Source organism: Gaeumannomyces tritici, assembly GCF_000145635.1.
Source record: "Gaeumannomyces tritici R3-111a-1 unplaced genomic scaffold supercont2.4, whole genome shotgun sequence".
Classification (NCBI taxonomy): domain Eukaryota; kingdom Fungi; phylum Ascomycota; class Sordariomycetes; order Magnaporthales; family Magnaporthaceae; genus Gaeumannomyces; species Gaeumannomyces tritici.
In genome coordinates, this window is record NW_008804548.1 from 651,820 (window position 1) to 678,310 (window position 26,491).

At 59.3% G+C, this 26,491-nt stretch overlaps 11 protein-coding genes and 1 non-coding gene across 12 annotated transcripts; 6 read left to right on the top strand and 6 right to left on the bottom strand.

The window, feature by feature from the left end:
- The first annotated feature begins 111 nt into the window (after window positions 1–111).
- GGTG_07633 (hypothetical protein) lies at window positions 112–1,929 on the top strand. Its single transcript, XM_009225457.1, has 2 exons — window positions 112–772; window positions 876–1,929. Exons 1-2 carry the CDS (start codon window positions 449–451, stop codon window positions 1,764–1,766), a joined length of 1,215 nt encoding a protein of 404 aa, XP_009223721.1. The 5' UTR covers window positions 112–448; the 3' UTR covers window positions 1,767–1,929.
- Window positions 1,930–2,129: 200 nt separating this feature from the next.
- Window positions 2,130–4,516, bottom strand: GGTG_07634 (hypothetical protein). The gene is made up of 7 exons (XM_009225458.1): window positions 3,673–4,516; window positions 3,370–3,575; window positions 3,173–3,296; window positions 3,020–3,108; window positions 2,552–2,926; window positions 2,416–2,465; window positions 2,130–2,324 (listed from the first exon to the last, which is right to left on the bottom strand). Exons 1-7 carry the CDS (start codon window positions 4,165–4,167, stop codon window positions 2,317–2,319), a joined length of 1,347 nt encoding a protein of 448 aa, XP_009223722.1. The 5' UTR covers window positions 4,168–4,516; the 3' UTR covers window positions 2,130–2,316.
- A 1,661-nt stretch (window positions 4,517–6,177) lies between these two features.
- GGTG_20153 lies at window positions 6,178–6,248 on the bottom strand. The gene has a single exon. It is a non-coding gene; the product is annotated as a tRNA-Gly (tRNA).
- A 954-nt stretch (window positions 6,249–7,202) lies between these two features.
- Window positions 7,203–8,104, bottom strand: GGTG_07635 (hypothetical protein; the record flags this gene model as incomplete). The annotated part of the gene is made up of 4 exons (XM_009225459.1): window positions 7,203–7,271; window positions 7,352–7,657; window positions 7,797–7,904; window positions 8,087–8,104. 4 exons carry the CDS (start codon window positions 8,102–8,104, stop codon window positions 7,203–7,205), a joined length of 501 nt encoding a protein of 166 aa, XP_009223723.1.
- Window positions 8,105–8,778: 674 nt separating this feature from the next.
- GGTG_07636 (hypothetical protein) lies at window positions 8,779–9,636 on the top strand (the record flags this gene model as incomplete). Its single annotated transcript, XM_009225460.1, has 1 exon — window positions 8,779–9,636. The coding sequence occupies one exon, from the start codon at window positions 8,779–8,781 to the stop codon at window positions 9,634–9,636; it is 858 nt and encodes a 285-aa protein (XP_009223724.1).
- Window positions 9,637–10,889: 1,253 nt separating this feature from the next.
- Window positions 10,890–12,159, top strand: GGTG_07637 (hypothetical protein; the record flags this gene model as incomplete). The annotated part of the gene is made up of 1 exon (XM_009225461.1): window positions 10,890–12,159. Exon 1 carries the CDS (start codon window positions 10,960–10,962, stop codon window positions 12,157–12,159), a length of 1,200 nt encoding a protein of 399 aa, XP_009223725.1. The 5' UTR covers window positions 10,890–10,959.
- Window positions 12,160–12,405: 246 nt separating this feature from the next.
- On the top strand, window positions 12,406–14,081 carry GGTG_07638 (hypothetical protein). Its single transcript, XM_009225462.1, has 3 exons — window positions 12,406–12,890; window positions 12,971–13,043; window positions 13,303–14,081. Exons 1-3 carry the CDS (start codon window positions 12,680–12,682, stop codon window positions 13,814–13,816), a joined length of 798 nt encoding a protein of 265 aa, XP_009223726.1. The 5' UTR covers window positions 12,406–12,679; the 3' UTR covers window positions 13,817–14,081.
- GGTG_07639 (hypothetical protein) lies at window positions 13,937–15,002 on the bottom strand. The gene has a single exon (XM_009225463.1). The coding sequence runs from the start codon at window positions 14,786–14,788 to the stop codon at window positions 14,096–14,098; it is 693 nt and encodes a 230-aa protein (XP_009223727.1). The 5' UTR covers window positions 14,789–15,002; the 3' UTR covers window positions 13,937–14,095.
- A 433-nt stretch (window positions 15,003–15,435) lies between these two features.
- On the top strand, window positions 15,436–17,311 carry GGTG_07640 (erythrocyte band 7 integral membrane protein). Its single transcript, XM_009225464.1, has 2 exons — window positions 15,436–16,069; window positions 16,181–17,311. The coding sequence occupies exons 1-2, from the start codon at window positions 15,501–15,503 to the stop codon at window positions 16,962–16,964; spliced, it is 1,353 nt and encodes a 450-aa protein (XP_009223728.1). The 5' UTR covers window positions 15,436–15,500; the 3' UTR covers window positions 16,965–17,311.
- Window positions 17,230–17,760, bottom strand: GGTG_07641 (hypothetical protein; the record flags this gene model as incomplete). The annotated part of the gene is made up of 2 exons (XM_009225465.1): window positions 17,230–17,422; window positions 17,723–17,760. 2 exons carry the CDS (start codon window positions 17,758–17,760, stop codon window positions 17,230–17,232), a joined length of 231 nt encoding a protein of 76 aa, XP_009223729.1.
- Window positions 17,761–18,692: 932 nt separating this feature from the next.
- On the bottom strand, window positions 18,693–24,794 carry GGTG_07642 (hypothetical protein). The gene is made up of 6 exons (XM_009225466.1): window positions 24,522–24,794; window positions 24,386–24,452; window positions 23,893–24,273; window positions 21,217–23,819; window positions 20,931–21,144; window positions 18,693–20,865 (listed from the first exon to the last, which is right to left on the bottom strand). The coding sequence occupies exons 1-6, from the start codon at window positions 24,597–24,599 to the stop codon at window positions 18,839–18,841; spliced, it is 5,370 nt and encodes a 1,789-aa protein (XP_009223730.1). The 5' UTR covers window positions 24,600–24,794; the 3' UTR covers window positions 18,693–18,838.
- A 90-nt stretch (window positions 24,795–24,884) lies between these two features.
- Window positions 24,885–26,097, top strand: GGTG_07643 (hypothetical protein). Its single transcript, XM_009225467.1, has 4 exons — window positions 24,885–25,226; window positions 25,289–25,368; window positions 25,452–25,699; window positions 25,782–26,097. Exons 1-4 carry the CDS (start codon window positions 25,151–25,153, stop codon window positions 25,855–25,857), a joined length of 480 nt encoding a protein of 159 aa, XP_009223731.1. The 5' UTR covers window positions 24,885–25,150; the 3' UTR covers window positions 25,858–26,097.
- Window positions 26,098–26,491: the final 394 nt, after the last annotated feature.

Here is a 26,491-nt window from a genome sequence, read left to right on the forward strand (position 1 = left end):
AGCCTTGGCGCGGGTGGTTCCCCAGGCCTCGGCGCATTCCCGAAGAGGAAGCTGGTAGTGCGGCTGCTATGGCTGCGGCGCGCGCGCGCGCGCGAGGGGGTGGTGTAGCCCGGTGCCGGAGCCCGCACGTCGACCGACGCCTGGATGGCGTATCATCTTGCATGCCGGGTAGGTAGGTAGGTAGCAGACGGCGGCGCGTGCGTGCTTTTATTTTTATTTTTAGAGGGGGCTTCGTGATGAGCTGCTATGATACTATAAGAGGGCCCGGTCCGTCCGCTCTTGATCTCATCCATCTGTCCCGAGATCTCCAGAGCACTTCTCACCCACTCTTGCCATCCAACCCCCAAGAGTAACCGGGAAAGCTCCCCTCTCCCTCTCCCCTCGCATCTGCTTGATCTGGTCGTCCCTCCCGTCGGTTTCGGTAACCCCCCCAAACACTCGGCCCACAATGTTCAACATCCGCAACCTCGCCGTCCTCGCGGCGGCCCTCGTGCCCTTTGGCGCGGCGGCCCCCGTCGAGACCGCCGCCGCCCCGGAGCCCGTCATCGACACGGCCAACAAGTACATCATCACGCTCAAGCCGGGCATCGCCGCGCCCGACCTCCAGTCGCACATGCGCTGGGTCGGCGACGTCCACCGCCGCAACATGCTGGCCCGCCGCGACGCCGACCCGCTCCCGGGCGTCAGCGACGAGCTCAGCATCAAGGACTTCCACGCCTACGTCGGAACCTTTGACGAGGCCACCATTGAGGCGATCCGCAACAACCCTGATGTAAGTTGATGCCCCAACCACCCACTGGCTAGCGCGTTAAAAAAAAAGAGAAACCCTCCCCACTAACCCCTCGCCTCTTCCCCCCTCTCCCCCCCGAAACTAGGTCGCCGACGTCGAGGCCGACCAGATCTACACCCTGGACGCCATCACGTCGCAGTCGGGCGCCACCTGGGGTCTCGGCTCCATCTCGTCCCACAACAGCGGCAGCACCACCTACCGCTACGACAGCTCGGCCGGCGCCGGCGGCTTCGTCTACGTGGTCGACTCGGGCGTCCGCGAGACGCACAACGAGTTTGGCGGCCGCGTCGTCAAGGGCACCAACATGGCGGGCGGCGCGCACACGGACACGCTCGGCCACGGCACCCACGTGGCCGGCACCGCCGCGGGCGCCACGTACGGCGTGGCCAAGGCCGCCACCATCGTCGACGTCAAGGTCTTCACGGGCCGCAGCGCCGCCACCTCGGTCATCATGTCGGGCCTGAGCTGGGCCGCCAACGACATCGTGGCCAAGGGCCGCCAGTCCAGGGCGGTCATCAACATGTCCCTGGGCGGCCCCTTGTCCAACGCCTTTGACGCGGCCGTCAACAGCGCCCAGTCGTCGGGCATCTTCGTCGCCGTCGCCTCGGGCAACAGCAACGTCCAGGCCGTGACCAACAGCCCGCAGCGCGCGTCGGGCGCCTTCGTCGTCGGCGCCATCAACAGCTCGTGGCGCGAGGCCTCCTTCTCCAACTACGGCAGCATCGTCAAGGTCCTGGCGCCCGGCGAGGGCATCACCTCGGCCTGGTACACCAGCAACTCGGCCACCAACACCATCGACGGCACCTCGATGGCCTCCCCGCACATCGCCGGCCTGGCCGTCTACCTGGCCGTGCTCGAGGGCATCTCGTCCCCGACCGCGCTCGGCAACCGCATCGTCGCCCTGTCCACCACCGGCAAGGCCTCGGGCCTGAAGAGCGGCACCCCCAACCGCATCGCCTACAACGGCAACGCCTAAGCGGGTGGTTTGGTGTGTGTGTGTGTGTGTGTGTGTGTGTGTGTGTGTGTGTGTTGCCGATGTGTCGCTTCCCGTTGGACGCCAATGAGTGACGGCGTCGGCTTCTTTGTACATATAAACGATGTGAATACCAAGTAATGTTGCATATAACATGGCTTTCCCATCTTTTTTGGCGGGATGTCTGTCTCTTCTATGCATGCAGAGCGGTACCCTCCTCTATTTCCATCCAATTTCGACATTTCATATTCCAGCGGCATCACAGCAGCATGAGATTGTGCAAGTGCTTCGTTCATCGGTCGAGAATACATACAACGAATGCCATGCTCGTAGTAGCGACTGGAATGCTGGCGAATGCCAATGCGCGCACATGCCCTCCCTGCCACAACCATTTTCTCGCAACTTGCCCACTTCCAACGGTGCGTGAAGAAACCTCCCCCCACCCCGTTCGCCGCGTCGAGACGGGGGTTTGTCGTATATACAAAGCCGCCAAGCAAGCTTGACGAGCACCTGGCCAGAAGAGAAAACAAGCAATTTCCGGTTCCACTGAGCTTTAGACGTCTGGTTTGGCGGGTGGGTTCTTTCGTCAGCATATACTTCTCTTCATTGGCTAGTCAAAAGAGGAAAACAGCGGACGATGCCATCTACTTACTGACTGTCGAGCCGACGGGGCCGAAGCGGATGTTGCTCCAAGTAACCTTGCTGCAGGGGTGGGAAGTCGGGTCAGCACATAACCAAAGCACAGAAAAAAAGAAGCATCAAGTCGCAGCAAAACACAAAACACGTACGCGTCGGGAATGCTGGCCTCGATTTCGGACGGCACGCCCGAGTCCTGCGGGCACGAGCCGCGCGCGGCGCCCGGCATGCCCTCCTTCTCGGGCGGGTAGATGGAGTCGAGCCAGAGCATGTTTGAGTAGTGGTCGTCCCAGATGGACATGACGAGCACCATGGGCAGCGTCAGCGCCTGCTGCAGCTGGCTCCAGCCGCCAACCTCGTCGAACCGGTTGCGGTCGTCAAACGCCTTGAACACGTTTGTGCAGTACTCGGCCGTGATGTCGCTCGTGGCCGGGAGCCCCTCCACGGTCGGCGCCGGGATGGTGATCTTCTTGTTGTTCTGCACAAAGAACTGCGAAAGCTTGTCCTTTTCGAAGCGCGTGACGACGCTGTTGTGGGTAGGGTTAGCTTTCTTTCTGCTCTTTTTTTTCCTTTTTTTTTTTTTTTTTTCAAACGAGATAAAAATGCCAAGGACCACATACGTAAACTTCTTGCTCGTGTCGACCGTCTTGCCCTTTCCGTAAAAGTCGGTGTTGCCCAGGCGGTAAGGGTTCACATCGCAGCCGTTGGCCTATAGTTTCACGTCAGTGTCTCTGTCGCCACTCACCCAACTAGAGAGACAGGTCAGTACTCACATCGCACTTGCCGGCGAACCGGTCTTTCGAGTAGGTGCCGCCGCAGTTCGAGTCGGTGCAGACGTGGTACTTGTTCTCGGTGCATGGGTGCGGGGTGAAGGCGAACGAGTGGGCGTTGGACTCCCTGTTTTGTGTTTTGGAGCATGGTCAGCAACCCCGACTGCCTTCTATACAAGACGGCAACACCCGAAACTCACCAGACGTCAATCTCGGCGCAGCAGCCGCCCATGGGGCCGACGCCCGCGTTGGCGTCGTTGCTCGACTCCTTCCAGCCTTCCGAGTTGGCCTTGCCGCCGACGAACTTGAGGTCGCGCGCGCACTGGGCGTCGCAGTAACCGGTGCCGTACTTGGCGCCCGCCTTGTTGGACGAGTAGGTCTTCATGCCTCCATCCTCCTCCATGGCCTATTTTCCGCGAGTGTCAGACAAGGCTCCGGTCAAAAGCCCCACGTGCAAATCACTCATCCTCTTGCAAAAAGAAATGGCCAGGGATGGTGCCTACCACAAAGTACAGGGCGGCGTTGAGGCCGCAGTCAATGGTCGACAGGTCCACGTCAAAGGTGAACTCGTTGCCGGTCAGGGTAAACATCTGGTACTTGGTGGCGCCGTTCATAAGGTAGAAGCGCGAACCGATGTTGGTGCCGTACTCGTGCTTGGTCACAAACTTGAGCGACAGGGCGTTGCCGCTCGTGGTGGCGCCGTACGTCTTGCTGTAGTCGGCGCCCTCGAGCGCGCACTTTGACGTGCAGTCGGACGAGCTCTTGCAGGCGCTGGTCCACTTGTTGCCATCGTAGCAGTTGGTCGTGCCCGACGTCGTGTGCAGCCAGCGCCAGTTGGAGTCGATGGTGACCTCGCCGTTGACGTTGGTGCAGCTGGCCTTGCCCGTGCACTTTTGCCACGTCATCTTGGGGTGCGTCTCGGCCGTCTGCGTGCCGACCTGCTGCGCCCTGGCCGCCGCCAGCAGCGACGCCAGGAAGAAGCCCGACTTGACGAGCATCTTGTTTTTTTTTCTTCGACGACTTGTTGATGCTGGAACGCTCAAGCGGAATGTGTAGACCTTCAGCAAGTATCAGCTGGCGGATGATGGGATCCTCCCTCTGTTTCGCTCGTAGTCGGTGAGGAGACCTGGGGGTTTCTATACCAGCGCCTCGAAGCCCATAAAGAGATGCCAAGATCTGACATATCCCGCCCCTGTCCCGATCGGCGCCGCTCCCCTGAGCTCCGCAGAGAGCGGCCGAGGGACATTCGCGTGAGGAGCGCTGTCAGGGAGCCACGGGCTCGTCCCATATTGCGAGACCATCTCACGCCGCCGTGTTTAATCAGGGGGATGTGCGCCCGTCATTAGGATAAATCTCGGAGCGCCAGCCCACCAACGAGCTATAGGGTATGATTGCGGGGTGTCGGCTCGCAGGTTTGGGGTGGCCGTAGTGGTGTCAGGGTGGCGAGGAGCTGGGGTCGAGTGCTGGTGTGAATAGGGTCTGGTCCCTGAGGTCGGGATGCAAGCCGCCCTGAGATGGTGGCCCGGCGGTATTATCTGACAGCCGCCTTATTCGACATCCAATGGCAAACGGCTCAACGGAGGTGGCGGCCCGGCGACAGGATCTAGCGCTCCATTGGACTCAAGTGGCAGCAGGCAGCAGGCAGCATTGTGTTTCCTGGACCTTGTGTTGAGCTCCCCTCTGGTCGAACGGCCCGACAGCAAGGTCATTCGCTGAATATCAGCGGCACCGTTCAAGTGCGGTACAGGCCGATGCCCAGACTACAGATCGGCGCGTAGGGTCTGCTCCCCCAGCCGGCAAAAGGCGCTGGCTGCGGTCCACAGACTGCACGTCCCCAGGTTCCCACGCTTGGCCGGACTCGGCGAACGTCCAAGAGGCGGCAGCATAGGTTGACAAGACGCTGGGCATTGCTTAGCTGTATCAACACAGGAGCCTCGAAGCTTGACATGACAATCCGTTGCACTCACGTATAGAAACACTACGCCGTACCTAGGCATCTGATATCTCGAGATCCTTCGGCTTCACGACTCGCGCCACATCCTCTGCTGTCTACCGGATACCCCGCACATCCGCGGAAGGAGCATGGCCGAGGGCATCAGCAGCATGGACACGCATATAGCTTTCCTCTCACAAAAGAGCAGCCGAGGCAGGGTTCCATCCGAGACCCGAGAGAAGAGCCCATGTCTCCCTGGCAAATCCCACGAACCGTGCGGGGGAACCAATACCGCTGTGCTGTTCCCGGCCGCTGGTAGTGAGCTGTCCCTCCCTCAGTATTGGGCTCCGGCATTGGGGGAGCACCATGTCTGACTCCGGCTCAAGGCGTGTACGCCAGCAGCGAGGGCGCTCGACACTGATCTTCCTCGCGAATGGGTGTCCTCGTCGGCTTGATGATGGAGGCGGGAAGGATGTAACGTTGAGACGGTGGCAGGGCATCGCATCAAATGACGACCAAAGCCTGGTTGGGCCAATAACGACGGCTCGCCCCTTATGGCGCTGCTCGGAAGTCGGGGTAGAGAGGACGAGAAGAGCGGCAAGAGAGTCGGGAATTTGACCGTATTTTAATATCGATGCGCGGCAGACAATTGGGCCAGGCCCTTTTCGGCACGGAGTTAAGAGTGCGCAGCCCCCGAGGCTGAAACGAGGTAGCCGGCAGGGTCTGCAGTTTGGCGACGGAGGCTGGGGGCGTGGTCTGGTATGACAGGATCTCAGCCGTTGTCGATGTCTGTTTGGGGAAGGGCGGTTGGATAACCCTTCATCTCGACGGATACAAGACGCACAAGTAGGCCAGAGAGGGCGAGTACCTCCCATGGGCGAATGAATTGTGGACGAAAGAACATTTCTGAGCGGCCGCGTGGAATTCCACCGGAAGAGATTAGAGAAGGCGCCACCTAAAAATGAAATCCGTGGGCAACGCAATATGGGAAGGAAGGCACAGGCAGATCAGAGCTACCAGCCAAAAGCAAAAGAAGCCTAATAACACACATGGCATGCAGGCAAAAAAATGAGCTTGCGTGTGCCCGGACTCGAACCGGGAGCCCATCGATGGCAACGATGGATTTTACCCTTAAACCACACACGCTGATGGTGATTTGATGATGAAGATGACTCAGCGCATTGGTTATATTCGCGTAGGGCTGGCGTCAAGTTCATCCTTTACGATTGGTAATAGCTGTAACCGTAACAAACCCATTTTAGTCCCACAATTTTAATAGGATAATGGTAAAAGGGTGCTTAGAATTTATTCAGCAATCGCGGCGAGGACCGGAGGAGGGAGAAATGTGGAAGCGACAGAGAAGGAGAAGAGAGGGGTAGCAGGGAAAAGAAGGCAAACCTGCCTGGCGAACCAGCACATGGAGGAAACCGGAAGGCGCAGCTCACGTGGGTTGGGCAGCTGTGGCTGCAGCTGAACCAGCCTCGCCTCAGCCAATACTTCTCCAGGGCTGCTGTGCCGGGCTGTTGGAGCTCTTGGCATGCAGACGAAAATGCTTGCATGTTGGAGCAATCCTGCGCCACCGGGCGTCAGGTCCACGCGCGGCCTGGGTCATCGCTGCCGCCGGCCTGGTCGTCCCAGGCGCCTAGGTGATTGCGTGCTGAACAAATCTATTGCCAAGCCGAGCACTGTAGCTCCCAGAAAAAAATCCGGCTCGAATCAGGCGCCATGAACTCGGACACCGCAAACTGGAATCGGCCCCCCCAGGTCTACCCATCGCATGCGTGTCTGCTGCGCGCCTCCGCGTCCAGAATATCCTGTATTCGCAACGCAAAAGGTTAAAAAGCTCGGTAACAGAGAATAGGATTTGTTTTTTCTGTAACTTTAGCTTTGAGGAAGAAGATTCATCAGTTGAGGCTACCTCCAGCTCGCTGCCCTTTTTACACAGCCGTTTGGAACTCCGTCCTCCTGCGTTTCGGTGCCCACTACCGCGCTCCCGGTGCCAAGCCTACCACGTCCTCGGACCTCGAAGTGGAGCGGATATGCTTGATATCCACACCGCTAAACACGTCCCGTCGCCTGGGGGGCTTCGTCCGGCCGGCTTTAGCGGCGGTGAAGCGCAAACGAGGCGGGCACGGCCTCGACGCCGGCTCCGGAAACGGAGATCTTGTCCTGTAAAAGGGGGTAAGCAAACAAAAAGGTCAGTCTTTGCGTCTTCTTCATTTGCCATCGTTGGACACCCCTTTTCTTACCAGCTCCTCGACCTGGGCCTCGCTGAGGCCGGCGATGTCGTACTCGGTGCCGTCGGCGAGCCCGATGGTGTTGTACATAACCGAGGCCGTGCACTTTTCGGTGCCGGTGCCGGGCTGCTCGGCCGGGCACGACTCGTCGGCGGCGCGCTTGCGGTTGACGAACCAAATGTGGGCCCCGGACCGGTCGCCGCGCGTCGTGTAGGGCAGGCAGAACGAGGTCCGGCCGTTGTTGCATTGCTCGGTGCCAAAGAACCTGTAGCCGTCTCCGGTATAGGACCTGGCGCAGATACGCCAGCCCGACCGGATCTGTTGTGCTGTTTGTTAGTTTTTTCCCTTTCCAAGCCCCCTACCCCCATCCTAACCTTGACATCAAACGGGGGTGTAAACGAGGAGGGGAAAAAAAGTAAGTTGTACTGGGAAAAAAAGCTCTTTAATTTTTACTTACAGCCACGACAGCAATGCTCGCCCGGCCGGTGTTAGCCCCGCCGTAGCTGCAGCAGACGTTGGGTGGGATGCCGACGCACGCCCAGGTATAAGGGGCAAAATAAAGTCGCTACGTTGCTAAAGTGGTAGTGGCCGAGTACGCGTCGGGGATGGCAGCGTTTTTATCGGCTTCTTGTGCTTGCCGCTTTTGCGTTACGCCATTACGGGACTGTAGGTGTTGTTGACTAGTGGGAAAGAGCTTGGACAAGTATCTAGTGCTATTTAGGTGGATAAGAAATGGCCACTGCACACGCTCATCCCGCGAATCATTTATATTAGCTCGAGCTCTGTTGTTTCGTTATGGTCCTGCTCGTAATACTCCGGATCCCCTCGGGAAATGCCGATTCTTCTATAAGCCCCCGATGTACTAATCTCTTCGAAAAGCAGTCAGCGCAAAAAACACCGCTCCCCCTTAGTTCGGCGGGGCTCACAGTGCAAAGTGGCGCCCCCGTTCCTGGAATGGAGCAGAAATCTTGGGGTGCTAAGAGTAGTCTCGACCTGTCGACCTGATGTAAGTCGCGGAGCTCCGAGACAACAGAAAAAGGGGTGGGAACAGCCTCGAAGTCTGCATTTCAGCGACCACATCGAATATATGTTTGTGGTCCGTGTAATCTTTGGGGGGGGGGGGGGGGGGGGGGGGGGCATATCAGAGGGATTCCATGGACTTCCTTACGGACGTCCAATGCACCTTCCCGGCGTACCAAGTCAGCGCGGTGACTGAACTTGGTCATATCAAGAGTTGTAATGCTGGCGACGGGAGCCCTCTCGCCTCACCTCATATCAACAACAGCAAGGCGCCAGACTCCAACGCGCCCCGCGTCTTGTCCCCGCATCCAAACGACAAGACTTCTAATATTTCCTTCTCCGTCGCCCTTCACTTTCAGCGGGATCCAGAGGTACACTGCCCCCTATTCTCTACCACCCCCATCGCACTATCAGCAACAATGGAGGCCACAAACGAGACCTCGGTATTCCACAAGTTCCAATGCCTCCCCCCGGAGCTGCGCGTCAAGATCTGGAAGGAGGCCCTGCCGGAAGAGTCAGACGCGACGCTGTTCGCCCACAAGCGCTGGGACTATGTCTACTGGCCGCAGGAAGGGATGGACGACGAGGTCAATTTCGAAAACATATCCGAGTCCTGGACCCGCGCCAACTTCAGGGAGGATGACGTCCCGGCCGTGCGCATGGCGCCCCTCCTGAACGCGAACCGCGAGGCGCGCCGCGTCGCCGTCGCCTGGGCCCGCCAGCACGGATACAAGAAGGCCAAGCGCGGGGCGGGCGACGGCGACGGCAACGGGCCGGCACCGCTGGTCATGAGGCGCCGTGTCGACCCCGCCGTCGACGCCGTCTACTACCCGACCGCGGAGGCCCCGTCGGCGCGCTTCCATGAGGCCCGGGACATGATGATGTACAACGATCCCAACGATGACGAGGGGTCCTTCGTGTCATTCGTCAAGGCCGTCGCCTTGCCCCGGGCAATGATCGAGGAAGTGAGCATGGAGACTTGGCGGCGAATCAAGCTCATGCACCGTCGCTGGGACGTCCTGTACGTTGTCCTAGGTCCGCAGCCCGACAACCTGGCCGGCGGCGTGTGGGAGTTGCATCACCATCCCGTCTACGGGCCGGGTTCTCTGGTCTGGGACATGGAGGCCGGTGCGTTCTACAATGCCCAGGGTGGAGATGTAACGGTGGACGGCGATGTTTCTGCCGTGGTCGACGCCGTTGCTCGGGCACTGGCCGACGTGGCTGATGACGTGACAGACATGGAGCTTCGCCTGGCCCGGGCTGTGAGGCGCGGATAGAAGGTGCGGGACCAGAGATCTGTGGGCTTGCCGGGAGTGCTCGCAAGGCTGCTTTGAAGTTTTGAGGTTGCCAGGCATGTAATGGATGTAGTTGATATGGCATGACGCCAATGTGACGGCACCCATCATCGAGAAAAGGATAAGTTGGGGAAGGAGAAAGCAAAATGAAGAGACAACTGGCGGGGGAGAAAGAGAGCACGTATCGCAATCGCGCGAGGCGGTATGGGCAACACAGTGGGGGGCTTGTCTATAGGCAAAATAGGCGCTATCAAGACTCACCTCGCCAATGCCGCTTGGCCTACACTTGGCCACCAGCTCCCCCCGCACCAGAATTGGAGAAATTAGCTCATGACCTCGGCATCCCTTTCCGAAGTCCCAAGCGGTACCTGCGCCTCTCCCGCCGCCGCCGCTGCGCCAAGAGGGTGGCCCCCAAGATTTGGCATGCAGGCAACTTCATATCGATCCGAGGGCTTGCTACGGCTTGGGGGGTGGCGACAATGCACGAGACGGCACCGCCGCCCGGAACCAAGACATTTGCTCCGAGTCGGGTAGACTTCGGAGATCTTATCGCAGGGGAGGGATGGGGAGTGGAGGAACGTGATGAGAAAAGAGAGACAGGCGAGAGTCTTGCCCGATTGGGTGACGTTCCGGCTCGCGGCTCGCGGCGATGTGGCTTGGCAATATAGATTAAAAATACTGTAAAGCCAGCAAAGTCCCCAGCACCAAGGCCCAGCAGCAGCCGCATCGATGGGCCGTTGCTCCCGGGCTGCCCCGCGGGCCGGCTGGATAGGACCCGCCTGGTTGTTTATTTGCCGCGACGCGAGTATTACCATCTGGCGCTTGGCCGTGCCGTCTTCCTGCTGCACGCGAGATGTTAACTCTGGGCTCAACTCTCGCACCCACCAATCGGACGACCCACTAGCAGGACTTTGATCCGCTCGGATCTGTCAGCCCTCGATCCCGAAAAGCTGGCTTGGGTGGCGCTGTGCTAGAGACCATGGCAAGACATCCCAAGATATGTCGCCATATAATGGCTGATTTCAACGCCTTGCGCATGAACGCTTGGCTTCGCAGGAAACATGTCGTGCTTGTTCTTGAGTGTGGCTTGGTGGCTTGGGACGGCGGCGACGGTCCGACAGCGTGGCCCTCGAGAGTGGGAGCAACTCAGTATAAAAGGGCAACTTGAACCTGGTGTTGAGGAAATGCGATGAAGGGAACAGCACCCACGCTCGCCGAGGTCTCATACTTGGTCAACTAGTTGCAAGAGATAGCCTCTCTCTCTCTCTCCCCTCGCTCACTCGTTTTCTCTTCAACTCCTTCAAGATGCGCTTCTCCACCGTTGTTGCCGGCCTAACGGCTGCCGGGTCCGTGGCAGCCATGCCGGCCAGCAGTCAACAGCACCAGCGGCGGCAGGACGACGACGCCGCGCCGGCGCCGCACCCCAACCCGTTCGAGGGCCGCAAGCTGACGGCGAACCCGGAGTGGGCGGCCAAGGCGCGGGAGGCGCTGTCCTACTACGAGTCCAAGGGCGACGCCGCCAACGCGGCCGTGGTGCGGGCGGTGCAGCAGACGGGCACCTTCGCGTGGGTGTCGAACCGCGCGTCGCTGCCCAACATCGACCGGGCCATCCAGGCGGCGCGCGACGAGCGCGGGCGCACGGGCAAGGACCAGATCGTGGGCTTGGTGCTGTACAACCTGCCCGACCGCGACTGCAGCGCGGGCGAGTCGGCGGGCGAGCTGGACAGCAAGAAGGACGGGCTGCGGCTGTACCGGGAGACGTACATCAAGCCGTGGAAACAGAAGCTCGAGGCGGCGCGCGACGTGACCTTTGCCGTCGTGTTAGAGCCCGACTCGCTCGCCAACCTCGTGACCAACATGGGGGTGCCCTTCTGCGCCGAGGCGGCGCCCGTGTACCGCGAGGGCATCGCGCACGCCATCGCGGCGCTGCAGTACGACCACGTGCACCTGTACGTCGACGCCGCGCACGGCGGCTGGCTGGGCTGGGACGGCAACCTGGCGCCGACGGCCAAGGAGTTCCGCACGGTGCTGGACCTGGCCATCAAGGAGACGGGGAGCAACAGCACGCGGATCCGGGGCTTCTCGACAAACGTGTCCAACTACAACCCGTTCCGGGCCAACCCGCGCGAGAACTTCACCGAGTGGAGCAACTCGTGGGACGAGGACCACTACGCAAAGTCACTGTCGACCCACCTCGAGGCCCAAGGGCTGCCGCCGCGCTTCATCATCGACCAGGGCCGCGTGGCCGAGCCGGGGGCGCGGGCCGAGTGGGGGGAGTGGTGCAATGTGGCGCCGGCCGGGTTCGGCATGGCTCCCGGCACGCCCGTCGACAACCCGCTCGTCGACAGCATCGTGTGGATCAAGCCTGGCGGCGAGTCCGACGGCCGCTGCGGCTACTCGGGAGCCCCGGCCGCGGGCGTCTGGTTCGAGAACTACTTCCGGTTACTGGTCGAGAACGCGCACGAGAGCGTGGGAGCGATGGCGAGGAAGCTGAAGCTGATTTAGGGGGAGGCTGGATGAGAGCAGGGGTTGCTGTTATAGCCAACCCCAGGTATTTTGTGAAATACATAAACTGTGATACATAAACTAAACAAATCAAACACGATGCAATCTCGTTACAATTCAGGGTGAAGCTTGAGCTTGGGCGGATGCAGCGCTACTTTAAAGTGAACGGGGCGGCGCACAGACAGCCTAGAGGACAGCCCAGCGCTTCGTTTCAGTTGATCTGTGCTATGGCCAAACCCATTGAATGATGACCTCACTCGCCAGGAAGAGCCACGAATCAATTCCGCCGACATCGCTTTTTTTCTCTTCACTCCGTTTCCTGGTAGAGCCACCACACAACACCCATCATAGGCATCTCGCGTCCTCTTTATTTCTTCTGTAATCAAATTCTTCTCTGTTTAATCCATCAATCAATCAACAAACACCTCCTGCCGAGCCTGGCCCTCGGAGATCCCGCCCTCTTCCGAAACAGCGACCGACAGACAGGCCCCAACCCCCTCACACCCTCACACCATACAGAATGGCCGGCCAAGACACTCCACGCGGCAGTGTCACGCGGCTCCACGGCCTGGACGCCTACGTCACGGAGCCGGCCGACGGCAGACCCATCAGGGGCGTCGTCGTCATCGTGTCGGACGCCTACGGCTGGGAGTTTCCCAACAGCCGCCTACTCGCCGACCGCTACGCCGACAAGGGCGGCTACCGCGTCCTGCTGCCCGACTTTTTCGACGGTGAGGATTTGGCCCTCCCCCCCTTTTTTTTTTTTTTGAGCCGCACTGGCCCTCACTGACGCGTCTCTCGCATCGCGTAGGTCATGCCTGTCCCACATGGATGGTCGAGTCGCTGCGCGTCATGATGGGGTCGGGCAACATCTTGTCCAGGGCGTAGGTTATTTCTTCTTCTTTCCTTGCAGCTGCACTCTTTCTGGAGCACCACCATCGCGAATATCGCTGGCCGGACGCTGCCCAGGCTTTCTTGCTCCTCCCAAGGTCTTGGTGACCAGCTTTCAAAGCGCTGCATAGCACAGACCACATTCCCAACTGCCGTCTGCCAAGAGACCGCTCGTATCCACCCCCCAACGTAACAAACGCGCCACGTGCCCCAGTGAACTAACACCACCACCACTACCACCACTCCCCCCAGGTACGCCGCGCTCTGGGTCGCCTACGCCTTCATCCCCTTCGTCGTGTCCCAGCAGCTGCTCGGCGACGCCTACTCGACCGTGGCCACCTTCTTCTCGGCCGTGCGCGCCGGGCCCGAGGCCAGCCGCGGCCTGCCCGTCTTCGCCGCCGGCTTCTCGTGGGGCGCCCGCCAGGCCGTCCTGCTGGCCGGCGGCTCCGAAGGCCCCGGCGGCCGGCCCCTGGTCGACGCCGTCTTCGCGGGCCACCCGGCCTCCAACCTCGACGTGCCCGCCGACGTCGAGCGCGCCGCCGCGCCCGTGTCCTTCGCCGTCGGCGACCACGACCACGCCGTGTCCGGGGACGTGCTCGCGCGCCTCGAGGCCGCCGCCAAGGCCATGGGCGGCGAGCTGCGCGTCTATGGGGGCGTGGGCAACGGCTTCTGCGTCGGCGCCGACCTGGCGGCCAGGGACGCGGGGGAGGCGGCAGAGGACGCTCAGGAGCAGGCGATTGCGTGGTTCGACGCGCACGCCAAGTAGGGGAGTTGGTGACTGGAGCTTCGCCTGGCCTGATTTGTGGTGATTGTGACGGGGGACAGGGGCGTGAGGTTGGAGGGTGTGACTGCGGCGGGCTTCACTAATGGAGATGCTTGCTCTTTTCTTTTGTCCGACATTTGCCTGTCATGCTTGTATTATTGGGGCTCTGATTTAGTAATATTTCTAGCGTGGGCGGGAGGTGAAGCCATTAACGGCGGTAGGGTAAACAAAACATTCCATGCTGCAGCGAAACACAAGTACTAGCCGATGTGCTTCTCAAGCTCACGCCTCAGTTAACTTCCTCGCAACAACCCACAGGAACGCCGCATCGACATCCTCCTTCCTGACCTCGGACTCCACAATCTCGAACCCGGCCTCCCTGATCTTGTCCAGCGTCCCCTCGGCCCCGAACCCGGACCAGTACATCCAGCCCTTGTCGTGCAGCCACTTCTCCAGGACAAAACCCTCCATCGGTTCGGCGACAAAGTTGGCCACAAGGTACCCGCCCGGTCGCAGCCAGTCGTGCAGCTTTCCCAGCATCTCGGCCTGCTCGGCGCGCGGCAGGTGGATGATGCTGAACAGCGCCAGCACGGCGTCCAGGGAACCCGGGCCGAACGAGAGCGCGCACATGTCGCCTTCCTCCCACGCCACGCGCGCCGCCTCGGCGGCAAGGTTCGCGCGCCCGAGCGAGACCTGGGCGCTCGAGATGTCGTTGGCCGTCACGCGCACCCGGGGCGAGCTGGCGAGGAGGCGCGCCGTGGCGGGGATGCCCGCGCCCGCGCCGAGCTCCAGGATGGAGATGGCGTCGGCGGTTGACGATGAGACGTCGAGGAGTTTGAGCAGCTTGTCGACGAACTCGAGGCGCACGGGCGAGTGGTCTTGGGTCCAGGTGTTGTAGGTCGGGGCGATGGCGTCGTAGGAGTCCTTGATGCGCTGTTTGAGGTTTTCGGGATCGCGGTACTCTGAGGTGGCCATTTTGAATAGATCTTCAAGTGATGGATGTGAATTGATCTGCGTTTTATTTGTATAAAATCCTGCAATAGTTGCTAGCTCACGGCTCAGGTATGAGATGCCAAACAGGATCAAGCTCGGGGCTGCTGGCGAGGTTCGCCAAGCAACACCTGAAAGCACGGTGGCTTAAGATTAATGATGGCAGGGCTCTGCGGGGTCGCTCCTGCACTATAACCTAGACAAGACCTACAGACGGAGCAAGGTTGGACGTGACTGCCACTGGCGTAACCTCACTAACTTGAGGGGCAACTTCCCTACGGGAAACCGTTGCTTATACCCAACCCTAACCCGATAATAGTCGTAAGTGAGCGTCAACAAGCATAGCTCTTGGCGAATAAACATCCAGGCACCTCTCATTCATGTTGGATTTCAGGGGCATCCTGGATTAGGCAAAAGAAATATTATAGAATTAGAAAGAACTTCAAGTATAAGAGCAGCTTCCCACCGTCTCAAACATTCGCCCTGTCCGGCTAGATTCCATCGCAGCACTGCCGGAGGATCCTCGGCTGAAGTCGGACCTGACACCCACCTTGACCCTCCCCTGACAGCCATCTTGGGTGGAGCCGAATCGTCATTGGGGCGGGTGAGCTGACCCGACAGCATTTTCGAGCTCTGCGCACTGCTCGCTCCAGCCTCGACCACTCCCCCGCAACAACCCCCAGCCAATGCCACGCTCATGACCATGGCAACCGCCCTGGCACCCAAGAGCACGGCGGCAGGCCGCGGCCTGCTGCTCGCTTTAGCTTCATCGACCCGGGCCGCCGCCCTGCCGCTTAGACACGCCGCCGCCGCCAGGACAGCCCTGCTGGCGCCCACAGCTTCATCACCAACAACAACCCCGACACCCCACCGACGCGCCTTTACCAGCGGCGCCGACGGCGGCAGCTCCGGCGGCTACGGCGCGCCGTCGCCGCTGGCCCCTCACTATCAGGGCCCCTCTGGCGGCGGCGGCGGCGGCGGCTCCCTGCCGTCGTACTTCCAGCGGCCCTCGCTGCCCGCCAACACAATCGTGCGCTTCGTGCCGCAGCAGACGGCCTGGATCGTCGAGCGCATGGGCAAGTTCAACCGCATCCTGCAGCCGGGCCTCGCCATCCTGATCCCCTTCCTCGACCGCATCGCCTACGTCAAGTCGCTCAAGGAGGTCGCCCTCGAGATCCCGTCGCAGAGCGCCATCACGGCCGACAACGTCACACTCGAGCTCGACGGCGTGCTGTACACGCGCGTCTTTGACGCCTACAAAGCCAGGTGTGTTTGCGAATTTCTCGCCTCTAGTCCTGCTTTTGCGCTCTCCCTCCTCTCTCTCTCTCTCTACGTTGGGGCCCCCTTACTAACCTTGCCAACTCTCCTCCCCCTCAGCTATGGCGTCGAGGACGCCGAGTACGCCATCTCGCAGCTCGCCCAGACGACGATGCGGTCCGAGATCGGCCAGCTGACGCTCGACCACGTACTCAAGGAGCGCGCCGCGCTCAACACCAACATCACGGCCGCCATCAACGAGGCCGCGCAGGCCTGGGGCGTGACGTGCCTGCGCTACGAGATCCGCGACATCCATGCGCCCGCCGCCGTCGTCGAGGCCATGCACCGCCAGGTCACGGCCGAGCGGTCCAAGCGCGCCGAGATTCTCGAGTCCGAGGGCCAGCGCCAGAGCGCCATCAACATCGCCGAGGGCCGCAAGCAGTCCGTCATCCTGGCCTCGGAGGCCCTGCGCTCCGAGAACATCAACCGCGCCAGCGGCGAGGCCGAGGCCATCCTGCTCCGCGCCCGCGCCACGGCCGAGGGGATCGACGCCGTCGCCCGCAGCATCGCCGACGGCAGGGACGCTGCCCAGGGCGCCGTTAGCCTGTCGGTGGCCGAGAAGTACGTCGACGCCTTCGGACGCCTCGCCAAGGAGGGCACCGCCGTCGTCGTCCCCGGCAACGTCGGCGACATCGCCGGCATGATCGCCACCGCCCTCAGCGTCTATGGCAAGGTCGGCGACGCCCAGGCCAGGACCATGGCCTTCTCCTCCTCAAAGGGCGCCGCGTCCGCTGCCGGCAAGGAGGCCTCCGACAGCAAGACCGAGTCCCCCGTCGACCACAGCAGGTCCATGCGCGATAGCATCGTCGCCGACTTTGACAGGGCCGCCGAGACGAAGAGATAGAGAGAGTTTTGGGAATATCAGCTTCGACTTTGGAGCGCGCTTGAAATCCCAAGGGCTGGCTAGCCCCTTCATGTACAATATTATTTCTGGGCGGGCTTCATAAAAGCAGTGACTGCGACGGGAACGCCAAAGGGATCACTACTTAGTTAAAAAGCATCAGCGGAGGCGTCAACCGGTGGACGATTATCAGTGCATTCTCTTTTTCTGCCTTTTGTCTCATTTCTAGTCGCCCACGGCTTGATACAGAGTAGGCTCTGGGGTCTCATCAAATGTTGACCAAACCAGACTCGGCACTTGCCGGAAAGTAACTAGAACCCACCTTAAGGACTTCTAAAGTTTGGGCCGCCTTTACTTTGCTCTTCCAATGACGTGGTCCGCTTGATCCGTCCATCTGTCTCACCATGATAGAGATCAGACCGGAGCCTTCGGCCGTCTCACCATGCGGGACGATGGCACCGCTAATTTATTTATTGAGCAATATCAACATTCCAGCGCGCTCCACCTCTTCCCTGAAATTACAACTACATCGATAACATTGTTTAACAGCACCACAGCCCATTGCCTTTCTGGTGTTCCTCTGGCCAATTCACCACCTTTGTTCTAGCTTTGGCGCTTTAAAGATACCAAAGAAGATAGCAAGGCAAGAAAATAGGAGTAACGTGAGATCTACCTGGCGCGCGCACGGGGGTGGAGGACCAACCACGCTGCGACTCCCTTTGTGAATAGCTACTCCGCCGCTGTTCCTTTGGCGGACGCACTCTTTTGTTTCCACTGCGTGCACCATAGGAGGACCCATGGCGGCGTTGACGTTACGACCATGGCCGCTCGCCGATTGCGCAAGTCACCGCGCCTTCTGTCTGGAGCAGGCCTTTTTGTCTAGCATGAATAGTAATAAACGGGGAAAAAATCCGAGGAAGGGAGAGCAGGGTGGTTTAGAGGGGCCTCGCACAGCCTGATGCTGCTAGCTACGCCTTGCTCGTCGACCGGGGCGGGTGCTTTTTTTTTTTTTTTTGTAGTCTCAAACTCGTGCGACTGGACGACATCGACCACCCTCTGTGTGGAGCTAGAAAACTGCTGCCGGGCTGGGGGCTGCTCGCCGGATATGCCCAGCCTTGGCTCGTCGTCGGCCGTGCGCGGGAGGAGCTTCATGATTTCGAAAAGGGGGACGAAAGGGAGTGGGCGGTCAAAAAGTGTGTTGTGAATACAAAGAAGCGAAGGACTGCGGTGAAGATGAGAGTCCCTCAAGAGAGAGGCGGAGGAAAGCAAACCGCTCGCTTTATATCAACCATCGTGGCCCGGCCTCCTTCCGTTGTAGATGCCGCCCAGCCGCCGCCCGACGACCTGTGAGGTTGTCCATGTCGTGTCTCGTATCCCATTTCGCAACAAGCGCGATACTCCAGAGCCCAGCATGGTATGAGCCGTTTCGGTTCGTTGGACCGGAGCGGGTTGATACCCATGCTAATACGAACAAACTGGAACCCCTGCCGTGTGCACGATGAGGTTCTAAAAAAAAAAGATGATCTTCATGTGGATAGCCTTGCTGGCACTGGATACCTCCAGCCCCTGATCTCGAATCCCCATAAGATCTCGGGCATTTCTCCTTTTCGTGTGGTGTAGTTCGGACCCACGCCGGCCATTCTGCTCCGATGAAGGGTTCGCCATCTCTATGCGGTTAAAGCTGACACATAGGATCGCCACCATAATGGCAGGGCCGCCATGTAGCATTGTGCTTGCAACAAATCTCTTCCGCTAAACCTATTATGCCTATCATGAACTGATGCAAAAGTGGGAAAAAAAAGCAAACAAGGGAAAAGAGAGCGAGAACGACGAAAAGAAGAAGGAAGAAACATGCCTTTCAGCGCGCTGTCACACAACTAAACCCCTAGCTCGCCGCCAACCACCACTAGCGCCTCCCCCACCAGCCCCAGCAGCGCCCTGTCGCCGCACCCGCCGGCCGCCTGCACGACGCGAGTGAGGAGCGGGTATAGGCGTAGCAGGTGCTTGCGTCCCTCGCTGTCACAGCTGTCCAGGTCCGGGATCGCCGCGGGCTCTGACCGTAGCTCCACGAGTCCGCGCAGGACCCGCGAGAGCTCCAGCGACTGCGACAGCGGCTGGGGCATCGCCCGGCCTCGCAGCGGCTGGTCCGCCGCATACCCTCGCAGCGGGAGCGCGCAACGTAGGATCAGGTAAGGAGCCGCCGTCCGCGCGAGCTGCACGTGCTGCTCATGTCGCTCCTTGGAGGATGCCGAGGCCGAGGGCCTGGCCGGCATTTCCTCTGCTGATGCTGAGCCGTTGGGGCTGAGGCTGGAACCAGAGCTGGCATCGCCTCCAGCCTTGGCATTTGTGGATTTCCGTAACGCCTGGTCATATGGATCGCCGCCTCCTTGCTGCTTCTTTGGGAGGCGAGGCGTTGGCGGCAGAACCACAATGGTTGGCGTTGCCGTATCCTCGTCGTGGGCAGAAACGAGCGCAAAAAGCTCTTCAAGGCACACATAGGCCACATCCTCCCTCCTCGTCGGGGGCGGGTCGATGGTGCGCCCATTCCGCGGCTCAAAGAAGCTGCTCAACCCCTTCTGGACAATGTCGCCACCGCTCCTCCCGAACACGATCTCTCCCTCGGCAGGCGTGGGCTCATGGACGATAGAGGTTTGAAAGAGGCCTTCGGCGTACGCCTTGCGAGTCTTCTCTAGCACATCTTGTGCCCCCAGTGACGGGATGATGAGTTCCCTCAGCTCCCTGAACGATCCAACGTCGAAGTCCTGGTCATCCGAGACGTCAGCTCCCTGTGGCGCCTCAGTCGTATCAGCGCTGATGATGCCAATCGCTATCTCGACGATCACCTGCCATGCCCCTTGAAAGGCCGCGCGGGGAACTTCGGCCGCTTTCAAATGCGGCAGTGTTGCTTCGAGTATAGCAATGCTTGCTGATGTGGCCTCGCGCCAGGGCTGCACAGACTTGGTCGTTATGGGGAAGCGGTACTTGAGCGTAATAGGCCTCGCCAGAGCTGACAAGGCAGCATGGAAAGCGCCGCTCGAAAAGACGTCGGCGTCTGACGCATTTTCCGTTACATGGTAGTGCAGAATCCCCATGCTCTCTTTCGACATGGCCACGTATGTGCGTTTCTGAGTTGGCGTGTTGATGATACGCGCCTCGTCAAAGGCAAACGTGACAAACTCGGCGATTTGACTGATCATCGCGGAAGGGGCGCCGGCGATATCAGTCCGCACCACTCGAAGGACCTCCAGCATTTTCCCCTGTAGTGGCGTGACATATTCAATGTCGCTTGCGTACGACCCGGGTGTCGCCTTTATCATAGCTTCGCGGACAAGGCTAAGCAGACGCTGCACTCTCCCAACTTCAAGATCCTTGTGGATGAGGCGGTAGAGCTGCAGGAAAGCCTCCACCCACGACAACAGGCACTTCTGGTTGTCTTCCCCCTTGATCCCCGGTGTCAAATCTGGGATTGGGAGGCCTCGCGCCCATAGCTCCCAGGCCATGTCAACGGCCGCCTTGTCGAAATTCTTGCGAGGTTTGTCGTCACATTTTGACAGGATGCTGCCCAGACTGCTAAACGTGGCGCTACTCATGTCGAGGATCTTGAAGTCGAGCATGGTCGCGAAGTGCTCCAGCAGCTCGCTCCACAGAGCACCGAATCTGCTGTGTCCAATTAGGACGTCGAGATAGTTGGAAAGGAGGTCCGAGACCCCATTGATGATGACAACAGCAGTCTCGTGCCAGTCGTTCTTGGTGGATTGCCCTTCAGCCCCGCGGGTGCCCCTCAGCCGGGCCTCAATAAAGGATAGAAGCCTGAATATCACGGATCTGATGCATATTGACCATGCCTCGGGCTTCAAGCTGCTGCCGTAGGCGTGTATGATCCTCAGCAAGGTCTGGATAGCGCCTGGTTCCGAGTCAGCATTCAATCGTGGCGAAACGGAGTAGGGCCAAGCAAGTTCCTGTACTCACTATTTCGCAGCTCTAGCCTCTGGTCAGTCGTGACGTTCGTCAACCTCAGTAGCAACAGCATCCAAAGCGCCGCTCCCGAAGCGGAGTGGTCTGGGTTGGACGCAAGCTCAACTAGTGCCGCATCACTCGAGTCCTGGGCCATGTCTTCCGTAACCGAGATCGATTTACTCTTGCCAGACAAGAAATCCGAGATGGCCCAGAAGAAGGTCACGGTCTAGATATAATGGAATTCGGTCAGTCTAATGAAGTGTTGGGAGTGGTGTTGCCAAGGATGCTAGTTGTATACCGTCAAAGCAACGTTCAAATCATCGTCCTGTGATGAGAACTTATACAGCGTGTCGACAAGGTGCAGGAAGCACGAGTTGGGAAGCGAGTCCAGAAAGTCAGAGCAAATAAGCTGGAGCGAGCTGAAAGAAGGCTTGATTAACTTGACTGATCTCGTGCCGAGAATCTCGGGATGCCCGTCGTCGTTCTCTTCGTTCTCGGAGGCGAGTCGCCGCGGAAGAAAGATGCTGTCGATTATCTCGAACGTGATGTCCCAGCCGCTCAACAGGCTCTCACCGCAGTTTTCAATGATGCTCTTTAGGCCATCGAGAATAACCTTGTGTATGTCGATGTCGGTAGCGTGGGTTGCGACTGTCGTCTCGCGATGGGACATCTGCAATGGCAGTAGAGCATCCCTGAGTGCTTCGAGCAGCCGTAGCTGCAGCTCTCCCCGAATCTCCTCAGGAGATCCCGCGACGGCGGAGGCCGAGTCGAAGATGATGCGTACCAAGATCTCGGCGGCCCTGATGCGGACAGGGGCGTTCGCTGTCGCGGAGCTCAGGGTGCTGACTAGCTCCGACACCAACGGAGTCCAGCCGGACACATCAGGGGGGTATTCTAAGAGACGCTCGAGATTGATGGATGCGAGATCACCGAGCTTGGCCAAAGCAAACTGATCCTCCTGGTTCGCTGCCGCCATTGGGGTCACAGACAAGCTCATCGCTCGTCTGTGCCCACGGCTTGTCTTCAGAGCCAGCCCACCTCCCGAACCGGGAGTATGGGGCCTTGTGTCTTCGGGCGAATGAGGTTCAGCTTCTTTCTCAAGCAGATTGCAGACAGCTTTCACCACCTCCACGAACGAGTTGTTTGGAAAGTCTACAGTGCTTTCGAACAGCCTTGATGCCGCCGTCTCCACCGCCTTTACCTCGCCGCTGAAATTCTGCAGCAGTGCCGCGGCCTCGGCCTCGGCTTGCTGATCCGTGTTCCTTGTTGCAGTCATGACCCGACCCGCCGACTTGCCAGATGCAAACAAGACGAAGTCTGCTTGTTGAAGGGTCTCGAGCAGGATTCGCCAAGATGATTCTAGCGTGGGGCCAAGAGCGATGCCCAGGTTCAGCAAGGCTCGGAGGCACAACATGTTTCTGGTGTTCAGCGTCGAAGGGCCAGCATCGATCACAGAGCTTTGCCTGGGCCTCTCGGCAGATACCTGACTGACTAGACTGTCCACACTCAGCATGCCTCGTGCATTGCTCAGAATACTGTTGGGTGGGTCGGGCGCGCTGGTCGCAGAATTTGGCGTGGTGGGCCGAGCGCTTCCGCCATTCATGCAGGCCGTCAAGACATTAGACGGCACAGCGGCCTTTCCAAGGGTTGTGAGGAAGGCATCCCGTGGCGTTGCGAGTTGGAGAAGGCCGGCAACATGGGTGAACTTTTGGAATGCTCGCACAAGGCCGTGGTAGTACTCTGAGTCCAGCGACGCATAGAGGAACGCAGAGCAAGTGGCCAAAACCGCGGGCCAGCACTGCTGCACAATCCCTGCGCAGATCCTTATATCTGCATGAAGAGGATGGTCTTCGAGGAGGAGAGGGTTTACTGGAACGGGATTCCGTTTGAAGGAGGCAGTTCGCTCGACGCCGCCCCTTGCCTGAGACGAATCCTCGATAGATGGGGCGGGGGAGTTTCTCCCGCTGTTGCTGCCGCTAAGGCTGCCATGCCTCGGGCCCCTTTTCTTGCTTGCAACAGTGAGGGGCAAGATGAACTTTGCTAGGCCTTCGGAAAGTGACATGATGCAAGCCAGCGTTAGGCTGTATATGTACGATTCGGGTATCGAAGGCGGCTCTGTCTTGTCGAGTTGGTCAATACAGGGGACCCTGACGATGCTCCACTGGTTGCTGATGCCTGTATTATGGCCCTCAGATACCGAGCCGCTGATGATGCCCCCGACACCGGTCGCTTCGAGCATTGCATGGTCTGTAGAGGCCGTGATGCTGGAGTACGGATTGGCGACCGGCACAGTAGACTGCTGGCCTAGCCCGATGATGGCAGGTTTCTCGGTACTGACGCGGACAAAAGTGGCTGTGAGATTCTTCAGGATCTTCTTGTCATCTTCTTGGGCATCGAACAGGGCAAACAGCCGACGAAGGAGGCCAGCGTCGGCAAACATGCCCCTGAAGACTTCCATGCATAATGCCCTTTTCCACAAAAAGGTCTCCTGATCCAAAAGACGGGTCAAAATTTCTAGTGCGTCGCCGCTCTCGTCTCTTAGAAGCGACAGGTGCCTCCGCAGCAACGTGTAAAGGATTCGCAAAAGCCGGACAGTGGTAGCAAAGTTAAGCTTCCCGGACAGAGACTTGATGATAAAAGGCATTACCCTCGTCCGAAGAATGTGTGTCTGTTCGGGGTGACTGGAGAAGATGGCGGCGTGGTTGGTCAGAACCGACTCTATCAGCTCTAGGCCAAACGTCTGGGGAAGCCCTGAGAAGCGTAGAAACTCGGGGCGCTGGGATTCGGTCAGGAGGCACAGGTCGTTGAAGATCCTGAATGCGTCCATGGCGGCCGACTTGAGGGGCACAGTGCCATGCTCAGAGGGCGCCTCTCCAACGATGGTGGAATCCGATCCATTCTCTGGGCGTGAGTACTCCGTTAGCGGTCATCAGAGGTCAAATATCTCGACTCGACAGCAACCAGGGATCCATACTGTCTTCGGTCACGACTTTGTCAAAGACAGATACGACAAGCTGTTGCAGTGTGGCAGCAGAGGTATTGTTGACTATGGCATTCTTGCTCGACTGCAGGATGAAGCAGACATTCAAAGCAGTCACAAGGAGATCTCCCTTGACATCCGTAGAATAGTTCTGCAGTAGTGACGGTAGTGCCTGCAGGATCTTCAGCTGAACATCAAGACCGGCCGAGGTAGCGCCCTGCAGGGCTTCGAGCACCTGGCTCAACCGCGGCCTGGGGAGGGCTTTGGAGACGATGAGCCTCTGTAGGCAAACGATGGCGATTCCCGTGAACTTGGCATTCTTGGTCCCGCAGGCAATGATGAACGGGTTGACAAAATTGTTTCGTTGCGTCAGCTCTGCAAGAGGGGGTGTTAGGGGCTGGCGTGCACAGTAAGCCGTGAGTCGTGGACACAACCGGGGTAGGGGCGGCCACGGGGGAGGCCAACGAAGGGGCAGCACGTGACGAACCTGGGCCGAGCTGGGCTTCGGACGAGATGTTCAAGCTCTTGAGCTCCTCGAGGGACTTCTCGGCAGCCTATGGTGCAGGGACTGGTCAGCGGAACCTCCAGGCTAGTGGCTGGGCTGAAACCTGTACAGCGCGTACCTGTCGAAGGTCGTTGTGCTTTCGTTTGCTCTCCTGGATGAGATTGGCAAGCTCTGTGGCGAGCAGCTGAGCCGTCATCTTGCAAATGTTCTATTCAGCGCGTTCGGCATCGCCGCCCTGGATGGGATGCTGTGTCTAGGACGCGCAGCGGCTCAGGACATGGCAGTGCTTTCGATATCAGACAAGGACATCAGACAAGGACAGTCGCTTCGACCATAACCTGGAATCGAGCCGCTCCTTCGTCGTGGCAGTGTGGCTGGATTCGCAATCAGCAATGTGGCATCCACAGCGCCAGCAGCGACCAGGCACCCCTGCCTTCGGCCTTCCATCAATGGCTCCCAACCCCAGTGACAGCGGCAAGCGCATGACTAATGCGGGCAGAATCGCTCACCGCTTGTGCCCAACCCCACCAACTCCCGTCACCTGCAGATTCATGACTGCCTGCCCGTCCAGCTGGAGTGCCCTGCACATTGAGTCCAGCGTCGGCCCCGCGCCTTGGACTGCCCGTCGCCCAGTATTAAACCCCCATCCACTCCCGGCAACCACGCAGGGAGTGCGCGCACGTGTCGAACCTCTATCAGTCTCGCTTCCTGAATCACTCCCCCGGGCGCGCGCTCTTTGCTTGCATCATGGCGGTCGCACAGGTGCCCCGCAGCTTCAAGCTCCTTGCCGAGCTGGAGAAGGGGGAGAAAGGCTTGGGTGCCGGTGGGGATATGGCCAGGCTCTCCGCACAAGATCGCGCGCTTGCTAACGCCACCTCGTCGCAGGCGCCTGCTCGTACGGTCTGGAGGACTCGGAGGACATTCTCCTGACGAACTGGAGAGGAACTATCTGGGGCCCGCCACATGTAAGTCCAGGCCGCCCGCCCGGATTGGGTGCTTGCGTCGCGTTTGACCATCGAGTACCATCTGACAATCTCTTAACGGCCAGGGCAACCACGAGAACCGAATCTACGAGCTCAAGATGCACTGCGGTGACAACTACCCCAAGGAGCCGCCCGTCATCCACTTTGTCAGCCAGATCAACCTTCCCGGCGTCAACAACACCAACGGCCTGATCGACCCCAAGGCCATCCCGATCTTGCGTGACTGGGTTCGCATCGCTGCCGAGCTGTCAAAGAACCCCCGGCCAAAGGAGGACCCTCTGAGCCTGGAGGCTGCTTTGATCTCGATACGAAAGTGCGTTGAACCGCCCACCACGGAGGATTGGCTGCTCGTAGCCGCGCAGGGCCGATATCTTGCTAATACATGCTTTTTTCAGGTTTATGGACGAGCACAAGAAGCTTCCGCAGCCCCCTGAGGGCTCGAGATACGCCATCTACGAGAACTCTAAATAGAAACGCTATACACAAATGTGTTGGGAGGAAAGCCACATGTTTCGTGATTTCTAGTGCTACACAACCAACGCAAGAGGAGGATTGACGGCTATATGTAGGCGAGTGGAGGGAGCGCAGTTTCTACAGTATGTTACCATATTTTACATGCAGCGATAACTTTCATTCTTATAGCATCCTGCCCGTGCTGCCTGTAAGGATTGCCTCGCCGCTCTTTCCCGATGCCGGGCGTTTAGTCTTGTCTGCTCAATGGATGAATCCTGGAGTGGCGTTCGCCCCGAGGTGGGAAGGCGGCTATAGCTTCGCACCTCCGTATACGCGCGCGCACTCATTGGTCAAGCGGCTTAGCAGCAAGCCACAGCACCTACTTTGGTGATAGCGCGGACGGCCACTGTCACTTATAGAGCACCAAACTGTCCATGGATGGCCTCGCTTGGTTTGGCAGCTCTGTCTACTGCATATCATCAGCCTCCAGTTGCCATACACTAGCAGATCGACGTGCCCCGCGGACTACAGACAATCGTCCAACTCTAGAAGGAAACAGTCATGACACTGTCTTTAAGGGCAAACTTCGCTCTTGTACTTGGCCTCAGTCTCCTCTGTTCTCTGGTTTCTGCATACGAATACCCAAGAGAAC

What these genes read in the sequence shown, in the direction of transcription:
- GGTG_07642 (XM_009225466.1), bottom strand. Translation starts at nt 24,599, where the DNA reads ATGACGGCTCAGCTGCTCGCCACAGAGCTTGCCAATCTCATCCAGGAG. An exon ending in AGCACAACGACCTTCGACAG is followed by an intron (nt 24,453 to 24,521) that starts GTACGCGCTGTA and finishes CCTGCACCATAG; the next exon opens with GCTGCCGAGAAGTCCCTCGA. An exon ending in CGAAGCCCAGCTCGGCCCAG is followed by an intron (nt 24,274 to 24,385) that starts GTTCGTCACGTG and finishes CCCCTCTTGCAG; the next exon opens with AGCTGACGCAACGAAACAAT.
- GGTG_07638 (XM_009225462.1), top strand. Translation starts at nt 12,680, where the DNA reads ATGGCCGGCCAAGACACTCCACGCGGCAGTGTCACGCGGCTCCACGGC. An exon ending in GCTGCCCGACTTTTTCGACG is followed by an intron (nt 12,891 to 12,970) that starts GTGAGGATTTGG and finishes CGCATCGCGTAG; the next exon opens with GTCATGCCTGTCCCACATGG. An exon ending in GGCAACATCTTGTCCAGGGC is followed by an intron (nt 13,044 to 13,302) that starts GTAGGTTATTTC and finishes CACTCCCCCCAG; the next exon opens with GTACGCCGCGCTCTGGGTCG.
- GGTG_07640 (XM_009225464.1), top strand. Translation starts at nt 15,501, where the DNA reads ATGACCATGGCAACCGCCCTGGCACCCAAGAGCACGGCGGCAGGCCGC. An exon ending in TTTGACGCCTACAAAGCCAG is followed by an intron (nt 16,070 to 16,180) that starts GTGTGTTTGCGA and finishes CCTCCCCCTCAG; the next exon opens with CTATGGCGTCGAGGACGCCG.
- GGTG_07643 (XM_009225467.1), top strand. Translation starts at nt 25,151, where the DNA reads ATGGCGGTCGCACAGGTGCCCCGCAGCTTCAAGCTCCTTGCCGAGCTG. An exon ending in GGAGAAAGGCTTGGGTGCCG is followed by an intron (nt 25,227 to 25,288) that starts GTGGGGATATGG and finishes ACCTCGTCGCAG; the next exon opens with GCGCCTGCTCGTACGGTCTG. An exon ending in GCTTTGATCTCGATACGAAA is followed by an intron (nt 25,700 to 25,781) that starts GTGCGTTGAACC and finishes TGCTTTTTTCAG; the next exon opens with GTTTATGGACGAGCACAAGA.
- GGTG_07634 (XM_009225458.1), bottom strand. Translation starts at nt 4,167, where the DNA reads ATGCTCGTCAAGTCGGGCTTCTTCCTGGCGTCGCTGCTGGCGGCGGCC. An exon ending in ACGCCGCCCTGTACTTTGTG is followed by an intron (nt 3,576 to 3,672) that starts GTAGGCACCATC and finishes CGCGGAAAATAG; the next exon opens with GCCATGGAGGAGGATGGAGG. An exon ending in TGCGCCGAGATTGACGTCTG is followed by an intron (nt 3,297 to 3,369) that starts GTGAGTTTCGGG and finishes AACACAAAACAG; the next exon opens with GGAGTCCAACGCCCACTCGT.
- GGTG_07639 (XM_009225463.1), bottom strand. Translation starts at nt 14,788, where the DNA reads ATGGCCACCTCAGAGTACCGCGATCCCGAAAACCTCAAACAGCGCATC.
- GGTG_07633 (XM_009225457.1), top strand. Translation starts at nt 449, where the DNA reads ATGTTCAACATCCGCAACCTCGCCGTCCTCGCGGCGGCCCTCGTGCCC. An exon ending in CGATCCGCAACAACCCTGAT is followed by an intron (nt 773 to 875) that starts GTAAGTTGATGC and finishes CCCCGAAACTAG; the next exon opens with GTCGCCGACGTCGAGGCCGA.